The 19,574-nt window shown below is 39.9% G+C and overlaps 3 protein-coding genes across 3 annotated transcripts; 1 reads left to right on the forward strand and 2 right to left on the reverse strand.

Moving 5' to 3' along the window:
- Positions 1 to 592: 592 nt before the first annotated feature.
- On the reverse strand, positions 593 to 2,732 carry LOC128679286 (heat shock protein 68-like). Its single transcript, XM_053761410.2, has one exon. The coding sequence runs from the start codon at positions 2,541 to 2,543 to the stop codon at positions 663 to 665; it is 1,881 nt and encodes a 626-aa protein (XP_053617385.1). The 5' UTR covers positions 2,544 to 2,732; the 3' UTR covers positions 593 to 662.
- An 83-nt stretch (positions 2,733 to 2,815) lies between these two features.
- Positions 2,816 to 5,230, forward strand: LOC128679287 (uncharacterized protein). Its single transcript, XM_053761411.1, has 5 exons — positions 2,816 to 3,110; positions 3,213 to 3,409; positions 3,907 to 4,121; positions 4,598 to 4,703; positions 4,943 to 5,230. Exons 1-5 carry the CDS (start codon positions 3,066 to 3,068, stop codon positions 5,214 to 5,216), a joined length of 837 nt encoding a protein of 278 aa, XP_053617386.1. The 5' UTR covers positions 2,816 to 3,065; the 3' UTR covers positions 5,217 to 5,230.
- A 150-nt stretch (positions 5,231 to 5,380) lies between these two features.
- On the reverse strand, positions 5,381 to 18,528 carry LOC128679301 (uncharacterized protein). The gene is made up of 15 exons (XM_053761436.2): positions 18,187 to 18,528; positions 17,858 to 18,042; positions 16,498 to 16,644; positions 16,031 to 16,215; positions 15,518 to 15,666; positions 14,874 to 14,948; positions 14,364 to 14,497; positions 14,008 to 14,126; positions 13,489 to 13,700; positions 12,775 to 12,987; positions 11,905 to 12,082; positions 9,830 to 9,944; positions 8,187 to 8,334; positions 7,560 to 7,756; positions 5,381 to 6,727 (listed from the first exon to the last, which is right to left on the reverse strand). Exons 1-15 carry the CDS (start codon positions 18,232 to 18,234, stop codon positions 6,553 to 6,555), a joined length of 2,280 nt encoding a protein of 759 aa, XP_053617411.1. The 5' UTR covers positions 18,235 to 18,528; the 3' UTR covers positions 5,381 to 6,552.
- Positions 18,529 to 19,574: the final 1,046 nt, after the last annotated feature.

A 19,574-nucleotide genomic window follows, 5' to 3' on the forward strand; every position in this document is an offset into this window, starting at 1 on the left:
CACTCATGTTCTTCGGTTAATTCAGTTGTTTCTAATTAATATCTCTCTCACCCTGGTCGACCCTGTCCTACTATTCAATTTTATTTCAAAAATACCTTTCATTACTCTCTTTTCATTATATCCTAGTTAAATAAACAAATTTTCGTTTGAAATATTAATTAATTGAAAAAACGCGGTTGAAGTCGCAGGCAAAGGCTAGTGCTAGTAGTAGGTAGATCAGTAAACGCGCAGAAAAACTACGAGTAACAGTTTCAGAAAAGCTTCTACCTGTAACAATGGAAAGTTCTTCTCAACACGCGCCTAACGAAGTTACCAGCGACAATTTTTTTTTTTTTCATAGGTGGTATAGACGCGTGCAGCGACGCGAGATTGGGCTTTGGCTTTCTCGCTCACGCATGTGTTGGCAGGGTATGTTCAGGAGGGAGACAAATGAACAGGAAATTTATAACCAAATATGACTTGCAAATTAAATCATGGGTATTAAAAAGTATGGCGAAAAATTCAAAATGCACAATGGCAGTCAAATGAATGCCTGCTGTTGCATGCATTTAGAATTGTTCGCTTCGGATTCATGAGAATAATAAATACACCGTTCAGATACGAGAATTCATGTTAAAACGAATAATCAAGCCCAATAGAATTAAATTAAAAATAAAAGAAAATCAATCCACCTCCTCAATGACTGGTCCGTCTGAACCTCCTTTTCCACCGCCAGTTCCAGTGTGTAGTTTAGTCATAACTGGAGCACAAACACCATTCAACTCTCTATACTTGTGTTCGTACTCATCGACTCCTGCCGGTGTGTTAGTCTCAAGCCATTTCAAGACTTCGTCGCACTTACGACGCAAATTGGAACATTCTACTTGACTTAGCTTTCCGTTAGACCCATCAACAGCTTGTTTAACGCTAAAAGCATAAGATTCCAACTTATTACGCGCTGCTATTTTAGCCTTCTGCTTCTCATCCTCATCTTTATACTTGTCAGCGTCGGACAACATGCGATCTATCTCAGCTTTCGAAAGTCTACCCTTGTCATTCTTTATTACTATATTCTTGCTTTTCCCTGTACTGTTTTCTTTAGCAGAAACGTTAAGAATACCATTTGCGTCAAGATCAAAAGTCACGTCAATCTGTGGGACGCCGCGAGGAGCGGGCGGAATTCCAGTCAAATCAAACGTTCCCAATAAATTATTATCTCTGGTCATAGCTCTTTCGCCTTCGTACACTTGAATTGTGACTGCTGGTTGGTTATCGGAGTAAGTAGTAAATGTCTGTGAGTGTTTACATGGTATCTTCGCGTTGCGTTGTACTATGTTAGTCATTACTCCTCCTGCGGTCTCTATGCCGAGTGACAACGGAGTAACGTCTACCAATAGAACGTCTTGTATCCTCGAGTGACGATTACCGCTAAGAATAGCCGCTTGCACAGCTGCTCCGTAAGCGACAGCTTCATCCGGATTTATAGATAAATTAAGCTTCTTTCCATTAAAGAAGTTCTGCAGCAAATTTTGAATTTGAGGGATTCGCGTGGACCCACCAACTAATACGATGTCGTGAATAGAAGATTTGTCAAACTTTGCATCTTTTAAGGCCTTTTCCACAGGCTCTAGTGTTACCCTGAAAAGGTCAACATTGAGCTCTTCAAATCTAGCTCTAGAAAGACGTGAAAAGAAGTCTATTCCTTCAAACAAAGCATCTATTTCAATGGAAGCCTCGGTGCTTGCCGATAATGTGCGCTTTGCTCTTTCAGCAGCCGTGCGGAGTCTACGCAATGACTTGGGATTATTCCTTAGGTCTTTCTTATGCTTTCTTTTGAATTCGTCTGCGAGAAAATTTACAACTCTATTGTCAAAATCTTCTCCACCAAGATGCGTATCCCCAGCTGTAGCTTTTACTTCAAACAGAGATCCCTCGTCTATTGTGAGAATCGAAACGTCAAATGTACCACCACCGAGATCAAAAATTAAAACGTTTCGTTCTCCCTTCAGATCTTTGTCAAGACCGTAAGCTAAAGCAGCTGCCGTGGGCTCATTAATAATACGAAGAACATTCAGACCAGCAATTGTTCCAGCATCTTTCGTCGCTTGTCTCTGGGAGTCATTAAAATAAGCTGGAACAGTTATGACAGCGTCCTTGACCGTACCACCAAGATAACTTTCAGCTACATCCTTCATTTTGGACAGGACCATGCTACTTATTTCTTCAGGAGCAAACCGCTTTTTCTGGCCCTTGAATTCAACTTCTATTTTCGGCTTTCCTTCGTCATTTACCACCTTGAAGGGCCAATGTTTCAGGTCTTGTTGTATTTTAGGATCATCAAATTTTCTTCCAATCAAGCGTTTAGCATCAAAGATTGTGTTACGTGGATTCATAGCCACTTGGTTCTTTGCCGCGTCTCCTATAAGCCGTTCGGCGTCAGTGAATGCGACGTAGGATGGCGTGGTTCTATTACCCATCTCATTAGCTATTATATCCACATTTCCATGTTGGAAGACGCCTACACAAGAGTACGTTGTACCCAAATCTATGCCGACCGGTGGCATGGTTTATACTTTAGTAAACAAACACAGTAAAATAAAATAATATAGCGAAGCAAACAGTTTTCAAAATAACTCACAATTTCAACAGTCAAACTTGAACTGCAGGGAGACTGAACGTTCAAATTTATTTTTATAGTCTCATATTTAAATGGAACATTTGTACCAGCCAGTAGACTTCACATTGATTTTACGATGGTTTCCTTTTTGCACCCGTTTCGTCGAAGTCGGATAAAAAAGAAGACATTTCAAATGTCAACTTGAAAGGATTCGTTAATGTCAAAATATCAAACATGCAAAAATCAAAACAAATCTCGAAGTCACGGAGCAAGCGAGTGTTTTATTTTGTTTGTTACTTCAAATTCAATAATATATAACTAATTATAAAGTAATAACGTCAATCAACTGTTTAAAAATTGTCATAAATAAGTTGTTAATATGTACCATAAGATAAAAAGTCAAAATCTAATGAACTGAATATTATAACCTAAATTTAAGTGTTTGCAATTTTCCATATTTATCCTCAAAATGCGGTACGCACAACTTATCGTAGGACCTGCAGGTAGTGGCAAGGTAATCCTACAGTCTACAACAACAACTTGTAAACATGCAGCATTAAGTGTTAGTGAAATCTGTGAAGCATCAATAAACAAAAAAAAAAAATGTTGTTTTCAGTCTACGTATTGCTCAACAATGGTGAAACACGCAAACGACTCGAAGCGCATCATAGAGGTGGTCAACCTTGACCCTGCAGCAGAGCACTTTGACTATGAACCACTCGTAGACATTCGGGAACTGATACATTTGGATGACGCTATGGAAGATGAGGAATTGCAGTTTGGACCAAATGGCGGACTAGTATTTTGTATCGAGTAAGTTTATTGTGGATATTGTGGCTATAGTTGGGCTATGCTATATGCACCAATCGCCACCCACACCTATTAAAATCGAATTAAGTAATAAGTAAAATGTTTGCTGTGGACACAACTGTCACATTATTATTATTAGTAGGTATTCATTTCTTTATTATTGACTTAGTTAAAAATATCTTGATTATGTCTTTATGTAAACACTTAACTGCTTCACTTTGCTGTTGTGGAAATTTGTAAAGTACCCATGTGCTTATCTAAGTTACTATTAACCAAATGTCAACAAATCCATCCAGTAGATATAAAGTAATACCTAACGTCACCAGCACATTTTTATTTAATATATCTTATTTATACTACTCTTTCAAGTGTTTTCCCATTTTCTTCTTTAGCTGTTGAGCATTGAATAAAAAAAATTCTGTACAATAATTTGTAGTTAAAATTGGATTGGATTGCACTGGCTTGAATAACGCCACAAATGAGTACATATCTACTTCCAGGACCCTCTTAGAAAATTGTGATTGGCTGGAGGATCAGCTCGGAGACGTTGACGATGACTACATTCTCTTCGATTGCCCGGGACAGATTGAGCTGTACACACACCTGCCGGTGATGAGGAAGCTGGTGGATGTCCTGCAGAGGTGGAACTTCAGGATTTGTGTAGTGTTCATGGTCGATTCACAGTTTATGGTTGATGGGGCTAAGTTCCTATCAGGTATTTCTTTTTTACTTTTTCGTTGTATTGTTGTAAGAGTGGTTGTATGGCTGGTTTTGTTTTATTCAAGTTACAGGTAACTTGAATAAAACAAAATCAGCCATACATGTCAGGACATGACTTTTACACAATAATGAGCATAACAGTCAACCAGTGTTTCCTCACCAATATTTCAACCCCAATAGAAATATCTGAATTGTCATATTCATTTCAATCAACAATTTCTCCAGAACTATCCACCGATAGTCAACTCTCCTATCTCACCAGATAGGAGAGTAAATATTTATAACTTATCAAGGCTCTGATGAGATGTTAAATTAGAAGACGAGGCGACCAGCCGCCTAAGTTCAATAATGAAAATGTTATCCGCTGTCAAGACTTTTATCCCTTAGTCATCTCATACGAGGCCGAGAATTTGGACTGGCCCCAGATGCATCGTCACTAAAGTCTGTCTCACCGCCATGTTAAATTTGCAGGCACAATGGCAGCCCTCAGTGTGATGGTAAATTTGGAGCTCCCACATGTCAATATCCTCACGAAGATGGATCTGCTCAGTAAATCAGCTCGGAATCAGCTAGACAAGTGAGTATAGAGTCTAAACTATAGTTTAGAGATAGACTATAGACTATGATTTTTGACCCAAATCAAATCTGCTGTGTCAGAAATCATTTTGAAATGTTCCTCCATGACTCCATATCCTCACTGGATGTCGATAAGCACTGCCCCACCCCCACATGGAGGAGTATATCGTAGGTTCGATTCCCGGTCGTATTCAGAATTTTTTCATCTCAATAAATTTTATTAAAAACCTTATTTCTCAGTTATCTAGATCCAGATCCTCACATTCTTCTGGCAGACATGAGAAACGCACATTCCAAATGGCACGAGAAATATGCGAAGCTAACAAAAGCAATCGGCGAGGTCATAGAAAACTTCAGCCTGGTGCGGTTTTATCCCCTGAACATAAAGGACGAAGAGAGCATAGACAACATTCTGATCACCATAGACAATATCATTCAATATGGCGAAGAAGCAGATGTTAAAATTAGAGATTTTGAAGAAGAAGATGACGGGGACAATGACCATTTAGATTAAAAATATGTTGTTAATTTTTTGTTTTATTTTTTAATAGCTGTTGTCCGCAGCTCCTAAAGCAGTACGATTTCCATAGATCCACAAAAAGAAAAAAAAAACGAGATCACACACATTAATTTTCGTACTAAGGGTATCGCCAATGATTGGCAAAATGAAACATAAAACGTAAGTTATACTTTTATTTACACTACAACGTGTCAATTACAATAGGTATTTACTTATATATTTGTCTATCATAAGAAAATTTCAATATTCTGACTTTTAAAACGTTACATTAAATGGCAGTGAAATGTACAATCTAATAATTTACAACCCGGCCGAGTTAACTGCGTACCCGACGGCCGTGGCGACGCATTCCAGCGCGGTGCGCAGTTAACTCGACCGAGTTGTAGGTACTTTGACTACGGAAACGTTATGTTATTACTAGATGTTGCACGCGGCACCGCTCGCGACAAAAAGTATCCTATGTCACTCTCCAGCTCTCATTGACCTCAATGCTCCGTTTTGACACGATAGAATTACAAACACACTTTCACATTCATAATATATATGAATGATTACTTTCTATAGATATGTTAACACTTTATATGCCAGCTACACACCTTGCACACCAGCCGACGCTAATGCATCGCGTAGTTTGTATGAGTATATTTACCGCAATGAAAAACCAGCAATGTATACTGAATCCGCCAAGTTCGGCGAACTGGTCCGCGGTAGTGTTGAGCCGGCATTATTGTTGTACATTCCAAATAGATTAAATGATTAACAACGATCGCTATTCATAACATAATTTATCTATCTATACAAGACAGATTTTCGGGCATCTGTAATATTGTATCAACTATTATTATATGGTTAGATGTATATTATCTAATATTTTGTGGTAAGTACTTATAGGTCTCTACAATGATATTAGAGGAGACGCGACATATTATGTACAGTCTAGCTGTCAAGAAAGTGATTTTTTTTTACCATTGCAATACTAAATATAATGGCCAAGATTGGTCGATAAACATCCAGTGTTACAGCTAACAGGAGACAGCGTCCTTATTTTCACCACTTTCTTGACAGATCGTAATGGTATAAGAAATGCGAATACACTCGCCTCAAACTGAACATTCTGAATTAAATAGTGGCGTAGTTATACAGTGCAGTGCCCTGGGCCCCTGAGTTGAGGGTGCCCCCTGACCGCGACCTCTGACATCGCATACTAATTGTGTACAATAAATCTTAATGATACCGCACAACTTTAACACGTATCTACAATACACTAGCGCTCGCAGCCGACAAAATGACGATTACAAAATACGGTAACAAGACGGTCACGAAACCCATTCTAGAGTTCCCCGGCCTCGAGCAGCGGCGGCGCGCGGCTGAACACGAAGCGCAGACACCCGAACTGCAGCAGCGCCGCGTGCGGCACCAGCGCCGCGCCCTCCCACGCGCGCGCGCGCGGCGTCGCGCAGCCGCAGCGCAGCCGCGCACTCTTGTCCGTGCGTCTGGACCCAGCCCTGTGTTATTACAGGTTATATTCTACCCTCCGTACCCGGTGCATTACATTTTACGAACTTTCGCATTTATTAATACTATTCCAAGTAATATTCTACCCGTATATCGAATTTGATAATAATCGGGCCAGTAGATTTTGCGTCAAAAAGCAACAAACATACACACATACATCCTCAGAAACTTTCGTATTTATAATATTAATAGGATAAATAGGCCAATATACGAAAATAAACCTACAAATCATAGCATTTATATACTCAAGTGTGGAACTATAGTCTGGAATATAAGTCATCCGATGGCGTCTAACATCAACACGCGGCGTGGGGCATCCGTCGGCAATTTCGAATAAGCAAAATTAGATGTTTCGCCGGTCACTGTACACTGTGACGCCCGACCCCCGCGCGGAGCCCCCGCTGACGTCACAGCAGCACGGCTGCCTGTGCCACAATAGCCCCGTAATAATAACGACACGAGTGAGCATTTACACTCAGCTTTCATATTCTTATTTTCTTCTCTTCTCTCGCAAAAATTACATGAATTTGTTGAATGAATTGCTGGTTCTACAACATTATGTCTGATCAATATTAAGTCGTCCCATATTACCTGCTCAATTTCATAAAATTCTAAAAATGTAATTATTTTTTCATTACTCCACTCCTGTGTGCGCCGGGCAGCGGCAGTGACAGCGCGAGTGACCTATTTACATACTGGTGCTGCCCACTGGGAGTTCAATTCCCTGCCCGACAGGGCTGGGTATAAATGTGGCTAAAGAAAAATAAACATGGCTGTCACGAATCTTCTCGCGTTGCAATAATAATAAAAGTAGTATAATACCTATTCCCATTGCTGACGATATCCCTGACCGCCTGCGCCCGCGCCTCCGCCTCGTCCGCCTCTGCCCGCTCCGCCGCACTCTCCGCCGCCGCGCCGCCGCCGTCTTCAGTGTGAGGGGTCGCGTCGCACGCGTACAATACGCCGTTGACGCAGGAGCCCCACTCCGAGTAGTTAATCAGTTCAAAGTGGCGCGTCACCTTGAATATTAATATATTCGTAAGAAAATGATAAAATATCATAATCAACCATATGGTTGAATGGGATGTTTAAAAAAACATCCCCACTGCTGGGACACTGGCCTTTCTTAAGGAGTATTGGACATGATCCATGCATACATACCCATTACGGATTTGGGATTTTTAACGCCATGCCGGCTCCACACTGTCGTCGAACAGTTTACCAAACTTTTCCGGATTACGGCGTGTATCTGAACTCGGCGACAGTGTGGAGCAGCCAGGTCCACACTATTGCTAAACTCAGACAAAGAAAAAGTGTCAAATACAATCGCGGCTTATCATGCCAAAAACAAATAAGCTCAAGATAATACATTTCTGGACTCGCAATTCAATGACCGATCATTGTGAGTGACTTAACCGCCGCTACACGACACACACACTACACACGCACCTCGTCCATGAAGATGACAGCGTGGCGGCGGGACAGCGCCTGGCAGGTGGGGGACGACAGCCGCACGTCGCAGCCGCTGTCCGTGCCGATGCTCAGCATCGACAGCCGCATGGGGATCGGCGGACCCAAACTGTCGCCTAGGCCGCTCCTATTATGTTTATATATCATGAATAACCACGTATCGTCATGTAAAAAGTTAATTTAGGTAAGATATTAAACAATTGTTGGATAAAAAGTAATTTTATTTCACAAAGTAATAAGAAAAAGGTAGGTTACAATTTTTTATACCTATGTTTTACACAAATGGGTTCAGGAGGACGCTTGATTGATATCGGCGATTTTAGTTAAAATGTAAGTTAATTAATTAAAATGAAGACCGGCAGGCGTTGGATGGTCTCAACTCTGCAGGCTGGCTAGGCTGTTCTAGCCTAACTGCTGATCGAAATCCTTCCCAGATGATAACTCAAGAAAGTAGTATTCAACAGCGGGTGAGAACTTTTGTTTAGGGTGCATACTTAAAATCACAGAGAAGGAAATGATCCAGTTGTTAGCACCGTCCACCGGTGATCAAAAGGTCCCAAGTTCCATTCATACTAAGGCCAAATCGGACGTGAAATAAATAAAGTTTATTGGCTACACACAAATTGCGACACAATGGGTATGTTGTGACTCGACCTACATATATACTAACGACTTAACACATACATAATAATTGATTCCTATATATAAATTGACATGACATGTATGTATGCATACAATTTTATGTCATAATTTAACATGGCATACTTTTATTTATCATAATATGAGATACGCACAATATTAATTTGGCATAATATTTTAGGCACAAATTTTTTACGCATACCTACCATAAGTGTAACAATTTTTAAGCATAATATTTTAAAGCATATTAGCGGCTTATGCTACACTATAACTTTATGCAAATCAAAATTATGGTAAAATACACTAAACTATAATTATACTTATTGAAAAGGTATGCCAAAACACAATTATGTCAAAATATTATTGTCTATATCTCTATATGTCAAAAAAATATATGCTTAACTCGTTACGTTAAATTAAATTAGGATACAAAAATTATGCGGAAAAAAAGGGATCCTGACTGCTACTGCATTGCTACTTCTACACTGCGCTGGTACGGCCACGTCTTGCGTAATCTGAGAAATTACGTAGGGAACAAATGTCTGGTTATGCCGCTGCCGCCCGACCCTGGCTGAAGGCAAACCCAAGAAGTGCTGGCTTGATGTCGTCAAGGATGATATGCGTGACAATGGTCTGACAACTGGCAGCGTCCAGTTGTCAGACCAGCGTGCGAAATGGAGACGAAAAAGTAGGAAAGCGGACCCTGGGCTCCGACGTTCAATGGCTGAGAAGAGACCGGGAAAACGTTTAGATGAGAGAAACTATTCCCGCCTACTATGAGGACCCCCCAAGAAATAAAACTAAATATATAGGGTTTGTACTATAATCAAGAGCTATCTTTCAGAATAAATTTTAACCTTATATATAACCTCAGGTATAACCAAACAACTTCGCGATCTAAAAATGTAAAGCGCCATCTAGTTTATCAATAATCAACAAATCGAACAGAGACCTGTGTGCTGTGACATGAGACGTATACTCACTTGGCCGGGCGCAGCACTTCACAGAGTGTAGCTTTGGCGGGCACGTCGAGGGGGGGCTGCAGACGCTGGTCCGCGCGCGGGGGGGACTCCGGCTGGGGGGGGGGCTGGCCCCATACTGGAAAAAAATATAGACAAATAAATAATAATTAATACTTATATTTGAAAATAATAACAAGATGAAAAAATTCTGCGTCCGCGCCCCTGTCTATTCGGGACAATGCTCTTAACCAATGAGCTATCCCGCTAGATTCAAGAATTTTTACATCTCATTATTTTCAAAAATAAGTTAAAAAGTATGTGTGGCATGTATAACAAATCCATTTAAATAAGTATAAGTCCTTTCAAATTATTTGTTGTACATATGTGCCACACATGCTTCGGAATCGAATCTACGCCTTTCTGGGACAATGCTTTTACTGAGCTATCGAGGTCGATATCGACTCGCGAAGAAACCTAACTCTAGTTGATGATTTATCAGCTATAGCAAAATTGAGAATGCAATGTAAACAACTTCAATAATATTGCCCAGGAAGGCGTTCACGTTACAATAGCTGCGCCCAGGGGCTTCGCTCCCGTGCGACTTTTGGGATAAAAAGTACCCCATGTGTTATTCCTGGTTATATTCCACCCGTGTACCAAATTTCATAACAATCCGTCTGGTCGATTTTGCGTGAATTCCTATCTATCAATATAAGGACCTTCGAATAGTCATCACAAGTTCATTTGTTAGACAAATTAAAAAAACCCCGACTTTCAATATACATTTAGCTACAGGCTACGTTTTGTACATTTAACTTTATATATATATATTATATATATATATATATATATATATATATATATATATATATCAGTGGCGAAGCCTCCATACACCACGATTCCTGCCGGCTTACCTTGACAGATTCTAATATATATTTTTTTTATTATTAACAATAATAGCTTACGCCCGCGGTCTACTCTTAGAAAAATCCTTACTAGTTACTATAGGTATGTAAGCCGACGAACGATCGCATTACCTATCTTAGTAATATTAAAAACGAACCCATATAAAACGACAATTTTATCGTGAGCCATTATACATTGCGCGCTTTCTAAAGACATTCTTTAATATCGTAATACTAAATACGCAATGCATTTGAAATCGCGCAAACGCACACATAAGATCTTACTATCGCGCCTCGGTCACGACAACCCGCCTATGTTTTTGGGAATTTTAATAATTAGGATGAATGAAATTCACACACACATGCTTAATACCACTACATAGAACCAATCGTCGATATACGGCGACCTATAACCCGATCTCAAGTCGCCTCCCAATCTTTTTGTAGCAGGTATTAAGGATTTGATTGGCTTGGCAACTATTAGCCAATCAGAGCGATTCTGCCTAGCGTCCTGTCAAAATCAGTCACACTCATTAGTTAACGCGCGCATTTGCATTGCACAGGATTTTTTTATGCTAATTTATTTGTTGTGATTTGTGTTGTGTTTGATTGTGAAACCTAAAAAATCGAAAATAGTGAAATTTTATTTGCCAAGAGTGTATTGTGCGTAGTGTTTCTGTAAAGGTTTGTTTGCTTTTATTGTTTATGTCTTCACATAAGTCGTAGTACGGATATGAGAAATTTACGCGTTATCCGTGTTTTTGGTCCGGCTTTACCTCTATTTTTTTCACGCTACGCCACTGATATATATATTTTTGTGTGATAACTTTCATTAATTTTATTGGAAATACAACGTTTATTTCTATTTATTCATTCAAATTTTGACATTTTTAATAATGATGTAAATTCGTTCTCCTAATTTTTAACATATGTATAAGATTTATATTTGTTAATTGACGTCCTTGGAGAAAAGGCTGCGGTGAAGTTTGTTTGTTGCGCCGCTTCTTCTTCACCTGCGCTTTGGAAGTCGACAGTAGACTTAGTTTAAGTAATTTTTTGACGTTAATAAGTGACGTATGTCATGCTAAATTGAATAAATAATTTTGAATTAGAATTCACAACATTTGAACCGTTGAACCGATTTTGACGAAACACTGTTAACGTTATCTATGACACAAAGACAGCACAGACCGGAGAGGGCGATGCGGTCGCGGTCGGCGCGGCCCAGCAGCTCGGAGGGCAGGCGCACGCGCCGCAGCCCGAGCTTGTCGAGCCGCGCGCGCTCCAGGCTCGCGCGCACGCGCGCCGCCGCGCACGCGCTCAGCGCGCCGCTCTGCCACGGCCCGTAGCACCGCTCGCCCACCAGCACCTGCGCAACACTCGATGTTTATCTAATAATATAGTACCGTTGAGTTGGGGCTAGCTCGATCTGTGTGATTTGTCCCTGTCTCGACGCCGCGACAACCAATGATGAGACGAGAATATCGCACGATGCCCACAACGCCCAATCGCAGCCAAGCAGTCTCCCCGGATCATAGTCCGTGCGCTTATATTGCGTCGTCACCCGACGTGCCTCCTCTTCTTGTCTTTTACAATGTCAGTCACGGCACGCTCGTGTTGCTACCCATATAGCCCTCCCCCCATTTGAATATCTAATTTGTAATTATTTTACAATATAACAGTAAAATTCTCAAGAGTTTTTCTTTTCTCCTTGTTCGATCACGAACAGTCCCAATATATTTATTTCTTTCAAGTCTGTCGCAGATTTTTTTCAAACATTTCGTTATTGAAAGTGCAGAGATTACGATGTTTTATTTTATACTTCAAATACATACAGAAAAAGAAAGAATTTTAAAATACGTCCTCTTCTTTCGGATAGATTACTGAAGAGACAATTCCATATTAAACATTCAATTCTAAAACAATATCCGAGCAAATTCCATAAAATATCTATGTTCGCATTCAAGTGGATCTAAGTGTCGTCGTCGTCTCGAGCACACGGGCTTCCAAGCGTCACAGCCGTCTATGCAGCAGCTAAAACTGCTAAAAAACACACGTCACCTGCTGCAGTCGCTGCCAAGCCAACAGCTTGACGAGCCGCTGATCCAGCTTGTGCAGCTGCTCATCCACCGCCTGCAGCAGACTCTCGGTGTCCTCTCCCGCCAGCAGCGACAGCTTGGCTCTGTTCTGAGCCCTGTGCCGCTTGATGGACGCCGTCAGGTATTCGAAGTCAGAGTCTGAAAGGTCGCTCGAGTCGTCCGTTCGAGTTTCCACCTGGAAACCACATTTGAAGTTAGATATCAGTTGACAAAAATTTCGAATTTTATTCCATCTATATTCTATTCTTCTCTCGTCTGTATCCCTTACGGAGTAGAGCGAAACTAAAAGGCCACGTTGCTGTATGGCGGGCTTATTGGTAGAATTGAGATCAAAAAGTGACAAGTTTCAAGAAGAATCTCAAGTTTCTAGCTCATTCCCTTCGAATCCTACTAACAATATTCCAAAAGAATTGATTCAGAAAGACCTCCCCATAGGCACTTTTTCACAATATATTCCAAGTTAAACAATCTACTAGCAATTACAAATTACCACTGAGAGAAGAAACCTGGAATTTCATTGAACTATTGGTTCACCGCTTACCCCCACCCGTCTGCCTTAACCTCGCGTATAATGAATACACATAAAACAAAACAAACAATACAACAGTATAAATAAAACAAGTAGGAAATTAAGTACGTTTGTTGAAAAGCCAATTCTATCCTTGGTGAAACCTACCTTCGCAGAGGAAATAGCGTTCAGATCATCATTGGCGTCCTCATCGCTGACACCTCTCAGTGTATTCTTCGCCTTCCTGTCCTCCTGGTGGGGGCACGTGCCCCCGAAGTATTGGGGACACGACAGGTTCATGCAGATTTGGTGTTTAGGCGCGAGCTCGTCTTCTTCGTCCGCCGCGTCGTATTCCGGGTCCATCTTCAGACGTTTTAGCACTGGATTCGAATAAATTTGGTTTTTTTTTTGGGTCATGTATGTCAAATTCGTTCATCAATACGTTGTGTTTCTGTTTGGTCTACATATCCCAAAATATAAATCAAATAAAATATATTTTATCGACATACGCTGTTTTACCGACATAACATATTTAACCAACATGAGCAAGTGTGAAGTGTTGTTCGGTTTTTCGACTAAGGGTTCAAAAGCAAATAATCTACCGAATCTTCAAAATTATAAAATAAGATTGGAGCATCGCACGTGTTCTCTCCTTGAATGGAGGTCTGTTTTACCGATAATACTCACCATTGGAGCATCGCACGTGTTCTCTCCTCGAAGGCATCAAGGGCGGTGGGTTTTCGTAGTGATGCTTCACCATTTCCGGGACTCGAACTCTCGCCCGCTCCTCCACTGGTATCTTCTCCCTGTTTGACAGTGTCTACGTTGATATTTTATATTGATATTGATATATCGAACTCTATATATGAGTCACCAACGGCCCGCCCCGGCGTTGCTCGGCTAAAACCTATGTTACTCCTGGATGTTTCGTCTATCTCTGTGCCTAATCTCATCAAAATCGGCCCAGTAGTTTATTCGTAACAAACGAAAAAAAATCAAAGATTCAATAAACGTTTTCTCTTCTTTCTTTCTTTCATGCCAACCTGAAGCAAGGAGCCTTGTTCTTAGCGCGGCGGATGAAGTCCAGCTTGATGGTGTGAGGGTCCACCGGTCCGGAGAACTTGTCCCACAGAGCCACTCGCTCGGTGGCCGATATCGAGTTCACCAGCTTCCAGTCCTGAGTTTAAAAATTTGTACTTTATATTATTGACTAGACGTTGCCCGGGGCTTCGCTCCCGTGGGAATTTTGAGATAAAATATAGCCTGTAACAATCTTGGATAATGTACCTTTTAAATGGTGAAAGAGTTTTTTAAATCGGTTCGGTAGTTTCGATGATCATCCGCCTCAAACATAAAAACTCACAATCGCTTACCTCTTTATAATAATAGTATAGATTACCTTATTTGGCAAAATTGCATTGTTTACAGCCAAGTACAATGGACGCATGCATGCATTAAATGTTTAATTTTTCAAATGAACCTATTTGTACGTGGAAGCAATACATGATTTGAATTTATAATGACCAGTGATGGTTGGTGTGTGGTGTACTTACGATGTATTGTTCGACGTGATTGGGGCACATCCATCTCCCGGTCGGTAATGCTGTCAGCGGCGGGTCCAGGCAATCCTGCCGATATGTAAACATGGTACGTAAGCTTATGTGTAAATAAACTAGGAATTGGGTGATGATCCCAGAATGAGAGGACCGATCTCCAGTCTGGCGCTTGCGCAGGAGTAGGAAATAATAACAAATCATCATTTGAGACGACCTCCGTGGCCTAATGGTCATCACGCCGAACTGCTACGCTGGAGGTCCCGGGTTCGATCCCCGGTCAGGTCAAATGGAAACTGATGACATGGAAAATTGTATTTTTCAGATTGACCTGGGTCTTGGATGTTTATCTATTTATGTATATATTATACAATATTGTATCGTTGAGTTAGTATCCCATAACACAAGTTTCGAACTTACTTTGGGGCTAACTTAATCTGTGTGATTTGTTACTATATATCATCTTATCGAGTGTGTTATTGCTAACATTGGTGACAGATTTTATTCAAGTCGCCTAAAGGCATCTGACATGACTTACAATTTTTTGGGAAACCAGATTAGTTCAGAGTCTAAATATTGCACTGAAGTGAAAATCACGCGGACGAAGCCGCGAGCAAAGGGTAGTGAATGAATAATGAAACAACCTGGTGGAACAGCAGCGGGCAGTAGTCGCACTGCAGCAGCGGCGCGGCCTTGCAGCTGCCCTCGCACACGTGGCAGCTGCGCGCCGGCAGCGGCACGCAGCCCCACGCGTCCACCGTCACCAGCGACGGGTTGCCGTTCTTGCTGGCCTCTGTTCAACGTTATACTGCCTAGTTTCAACTCTGGTAAGGTTGTGACTCGACGGAAAATTTATAAAAAAAATAAATTTTTTCTATGTATTAGAACACAAAATTGATTAATCTTCCTTCTCTGTTGACCACTCGAGTGCGAGTGATCAATTGTCCAAAATATTGTTTTTTTTATTCAAACTATTTTCGCCCCTTTTTTTATTTCAACGAAGATACCTTTCATCGATATTCTTTAATTGCTTATACTGGTATGAATATGACGTATTACATACACATCTGATATTAATACATTTCCAGAACTTATACAGAAAAAAATTAAATATTGTAAGATTTAAAAAAATAATGTCACTCGGAATTCAAACCCACCTTTCTCGGTGCCCGGGAACATGACCTTGAACTTCATGTCCTCGGGCAGGTCGAACTGCCTCGGGTTCATGATCTTGGCGGCGCGTACCAGCACCTCCATAGGCGTCGGCTCCTTCTCCGGCTCCTTCTGCTCTTCCTCGTCCCGGCTCTTGCTGCGCTTCGAGTTGACGCGGTTGCGGAGTGACCTGGTGATGAAAAAGGGCTTCAAACAAAAAACATTTTTCTTGTTGCAACATGTGACAAGAAAAACATTTTTGAGGGATCCATTCATCAGGAGCTAATACTGGATAATATTAAATTAGTGGACCTCGGGCTCCGACAGGTGAGGAAAATGTTCAGATGAGAGAAAAATCCAATTATTGGACACAGTAAAAGGTTTCGATTTTTGTACATGTGTAGAATATAATAGTGGAATAGCACATAGGGTCCTTTTTAGGGACACAGCAACTTTCTAAATGATTCTGTACCTAGTTTTCTTTTCTGAATCGGACTTGCAATCAGTGGGGGTCTGAGCTCGGCTGCTGCGAGAACTCGATGCCTTCTCGTCAGATGCATGGCACTCCCGGCACAACCACAACCCCGATGGAATGTCGTCTTCGTCAAGAGGAGGGTCACTAAAAGTTTGAAATTATTTGCCATAACTGTGTTATGATTAAAACTGAAAAAAAAATTATTTCAATTTTAATGTAGTATATAGTGATAGTTAATATTAGTAATTTAAAGTTCATTGCGGATCCAATGATTGATGGTGGCCAAATCCAGGAGGATTTGAATCATATTCAGGAATGGACCATAGACTGGGTGATAACACTAAATATATCCAAATGCAATGTTCTACACCTAGGCAATAACAACCCAAAAAACTCATACAATATTGATGGAAAGACCCTGGAAGCAGTGCACCACCAAAAAGACCTTGGGCTGCATATTATGTCTAACTTAAAGTGGGAAGATCACATCTCCGCAATAGCAAAGAGAGCAAATGCTTTTATATATATTATTATTCGAAGATCTTTTCAGTACCTAACAATTGAAACCTTCAAAAAAATTTTTAAAACATATATGCGCCCTTCCAGATATGGAGCCCTTACTTCCAGAAAGACATCAATCTCTTGGAAAGTGTCCAAAGGAGAGCAACTAAAATTCCTCATGCTCTCCGTCACAAGTCGTATGAAGAGAGACTTAGTGTCCTGCGCCTCACTACCCTTGAAGAAAGACACCTTTGTGGTGATCTTATTGAGACTTATACGATTTTGAATGGAAACTACAATTTGCATAATTTTAGCTCAATATATAATAGGAACCAGAATGACAATTCCAAATCATCAAGGAGACACCACTGCATGATCTCTCGCACACCACTTCGTCAGCAACCGGTCCATAATTGGAATAGATTACCAGAGGAAATTGTTTCTGCACCATCAATAAACTCTTTTAAAAACAGACTTCATAAGTGGACAGAAATCAACAATGTGTCTCTGTTGTATAAAATCTGAATCAAAATAAAGTTATTAATTGATATCAGTGATGTGACTTTTTATAGTGAAATATCTAGAAACTTTAAATGCTGCTTGATATAGACACATCAGTTGCTGAAGCTGCCTGTCTGTTACTCAATAAATAAATAAATCATTTCTCAAAAAGGTACTAAGTACTGGCATTTCAGAATTACTATAAACTTTATCATACATAGTTTTAACATGATTATTATGTCTCAAACATGGGTTAAATTTCTTAATATGTTTATATTCTATACAATTTTAATAATTTCAAAAACCAATTAAATCTGCTGCAATCAAAATTACATGTTTTTATGAGTTAACTTACTAGCATCCAAGGTGGAAACTAGCAGGGCATCGATCACAACAGATGAGATCGCCTCCCTCGCCACACGCGTCGCAAGAGTCATGATTGTGTCCTTTGCCAGGCCTCTTATAGTAAGGATGCTGAGGTTTCTTCGGTTTTTGGACATTTACTTCCTCATCAGGAGGCTTAATCAATGCTCGGATAAGCTGAAACAAAGACAGACGATCGAAAAAACCTCATCTATATGCAAAAAATGTTTCATAAGCAGTTCCAGGCATGTATAAAATGGCGCCATAGTAAACCAACGCGGCAGACTTGCGCTCTAGGAAAAGTTTGTGAAAATAACTTACTGGCATAAGCCCACCCGACGTATCCAAATCATAGCTAACGTTAGACATTTTCAAAACTGTTTAAGCAGTTAAACTAAAAATAGCAGCTGTAAATAGGAAAACACAACACTTTTTTAACAAATGAAGTCTGTCTAATAAGAGCAATGAGAAACTATGTTTTTCACGTGAACAAGAAGGTTTAGGGGAACATTATTGATACAACATAAATCAAATTATATATTAATAACACATATCATGAGCAAAAGTTCAAAATAATAGGAAAATTACGAAAATTAAACAAAGATCTGACAAAACAGAAACACCGATATTTGGAAGATGGCCGCTTATCTGGACTTTTGACAGTTATTAGTTTGACTGTTTGACACAAAACTAGTGTTGCCCAGAAATTGAATATTAATCAAAATAAATAAAAGTTTCTCTTTATACAAGTTAAAGCATATGTACCTACCTTAAACTAAAAAAAATTGTCACTATCGCACTTTACAATATTTCACATTAGTGTGTCCATCGAAAGTAAAAAGCAATAAATTTTATATAATAAACGTCATGGATCATTCAATATTTGCATTTAAAATATTAAACAAATGACAAAACACAATAAAAACTAGAACACAGAAAATTCTTATATACCTTACAATTAAAATTTCTTCTTTCTAGCTTTGATAGCGTTTTTCTTCTGTATTACTTTTTGTTCGATACATAGAGCTTGTAAAGGAATCCCTGAAAACGACAATTACGCTAGCGATTTAATTTTTTTAAATATGCCGTTGACGCCACACGCTGCAAAATTTTCGAGCCAGTAAATGGTCAAAAATATGATCGGGTCACTTTACACCTAACGACTTATGAAAAAATGGACTTCATACAGGTAAAGCTTTCAGTTAAAATCAAGTTTATTAGTTTGTTACCACAGTTGACCAAATAATGCAGAATATAACCTAAAATGGTGTTATTATTTTCAGGACCAGTTAACCGTCCTTCAGTTTTGTCATGGTCTAAAACTGAAGTCTTCAAAGTGTACTCAAAGGCGAGTAAGAGCTGCTAAACGTGAAGCTAAAAATCTGTGCCGGCGTATACGAAGTTAACCCTATAGACGGTTTTTTGTGTTTATGTTTTGGATTTGAATAGTTTTTGGGTGGAAGTGGTTAAAAAATTCATTATGTTGAAGAAGTGGTGGTCGAAAATAATATACATACATATCCCAATTTCACAAATAATGCAATGTGATATTAATGGTGCTCAATAATTATAATAAAGGTATTGTGTTTTATAATGGACTTAAACCTAACTGTTGTTAACCCTAGTTGTCTGTATTGCCATCTGTGCCGAGCTTTGCGTAACATCCCTATTCCTTCGGAAGAACAATCGTTTTCCGTTTTCTATTTACA

This window comes from Plodia interpunctella, chromosome 21 (assembly GCF_027563975.2).
Source record: "Plodia interpunctella isolate USDA-ARS_2022_Savannah chromosome 21, ilPloInte3.2, whole genome shotgun sequence".
NCBI classification, from domain to species: domain Eukaryota; kingdom Metazoa; phylum Arthropoda; class Insecta; order Lepidoptera; family Pyralidae; genus Plodia; species Plodia interpunctella.

Bases quoted from the DNA above. Each gene is read 5' to 3' on its own strand.
- LOC128679286 (XM_053761410.2), bottom strand. From the start codon at position 2,543: ATGCCACCGGTCGGCATAGATTTGGGTACAACGTACTCTTGTGTAGGC.
- LOC128679287 (XM_053761411.1), top strand. From the start codon at position 3,066: ATGCGGTACGCACAACTTATCGTAGGACCTGCAGGTAGTGGCAAG. The intron at 3,410-3,906 runs GTAAGTTTATTG...ATCTACTTCCAG, and splicing joins GGACTAGTATTTTGTATCGA to GACCCTCTTAGAAAATTGTG. The intron at 4,704-4,942 runs GTGAGTATAGAG...CTTATTTCTCAG, and splicing joins GCTCGGAATCAGCTAGACAA to TTATCTAGATCCAGATCCTC.
- LOC128679301 (XM_053761436.2), bottom strand. From the start codon at position 18,234: ATGTCTAACGTTAGCTATGATTTGGATACGTCGGGTGGGCTTATGCCA. The intron at 13,701-14,007 runs GTGAGTATTATC...ATTCGAATCCAG, and splicing joins ACACGTGCGATGCTCCAATG to TGCTAAAACGTCTGAAGATG. The intron at 9,945-11,904 runs GTCTGTGCTGTC...ATTTTTTTCCAG, and splicing joins CGACCGCATCGCCCTCTCCG to TATGGGGCCAGCCCCCCCCC.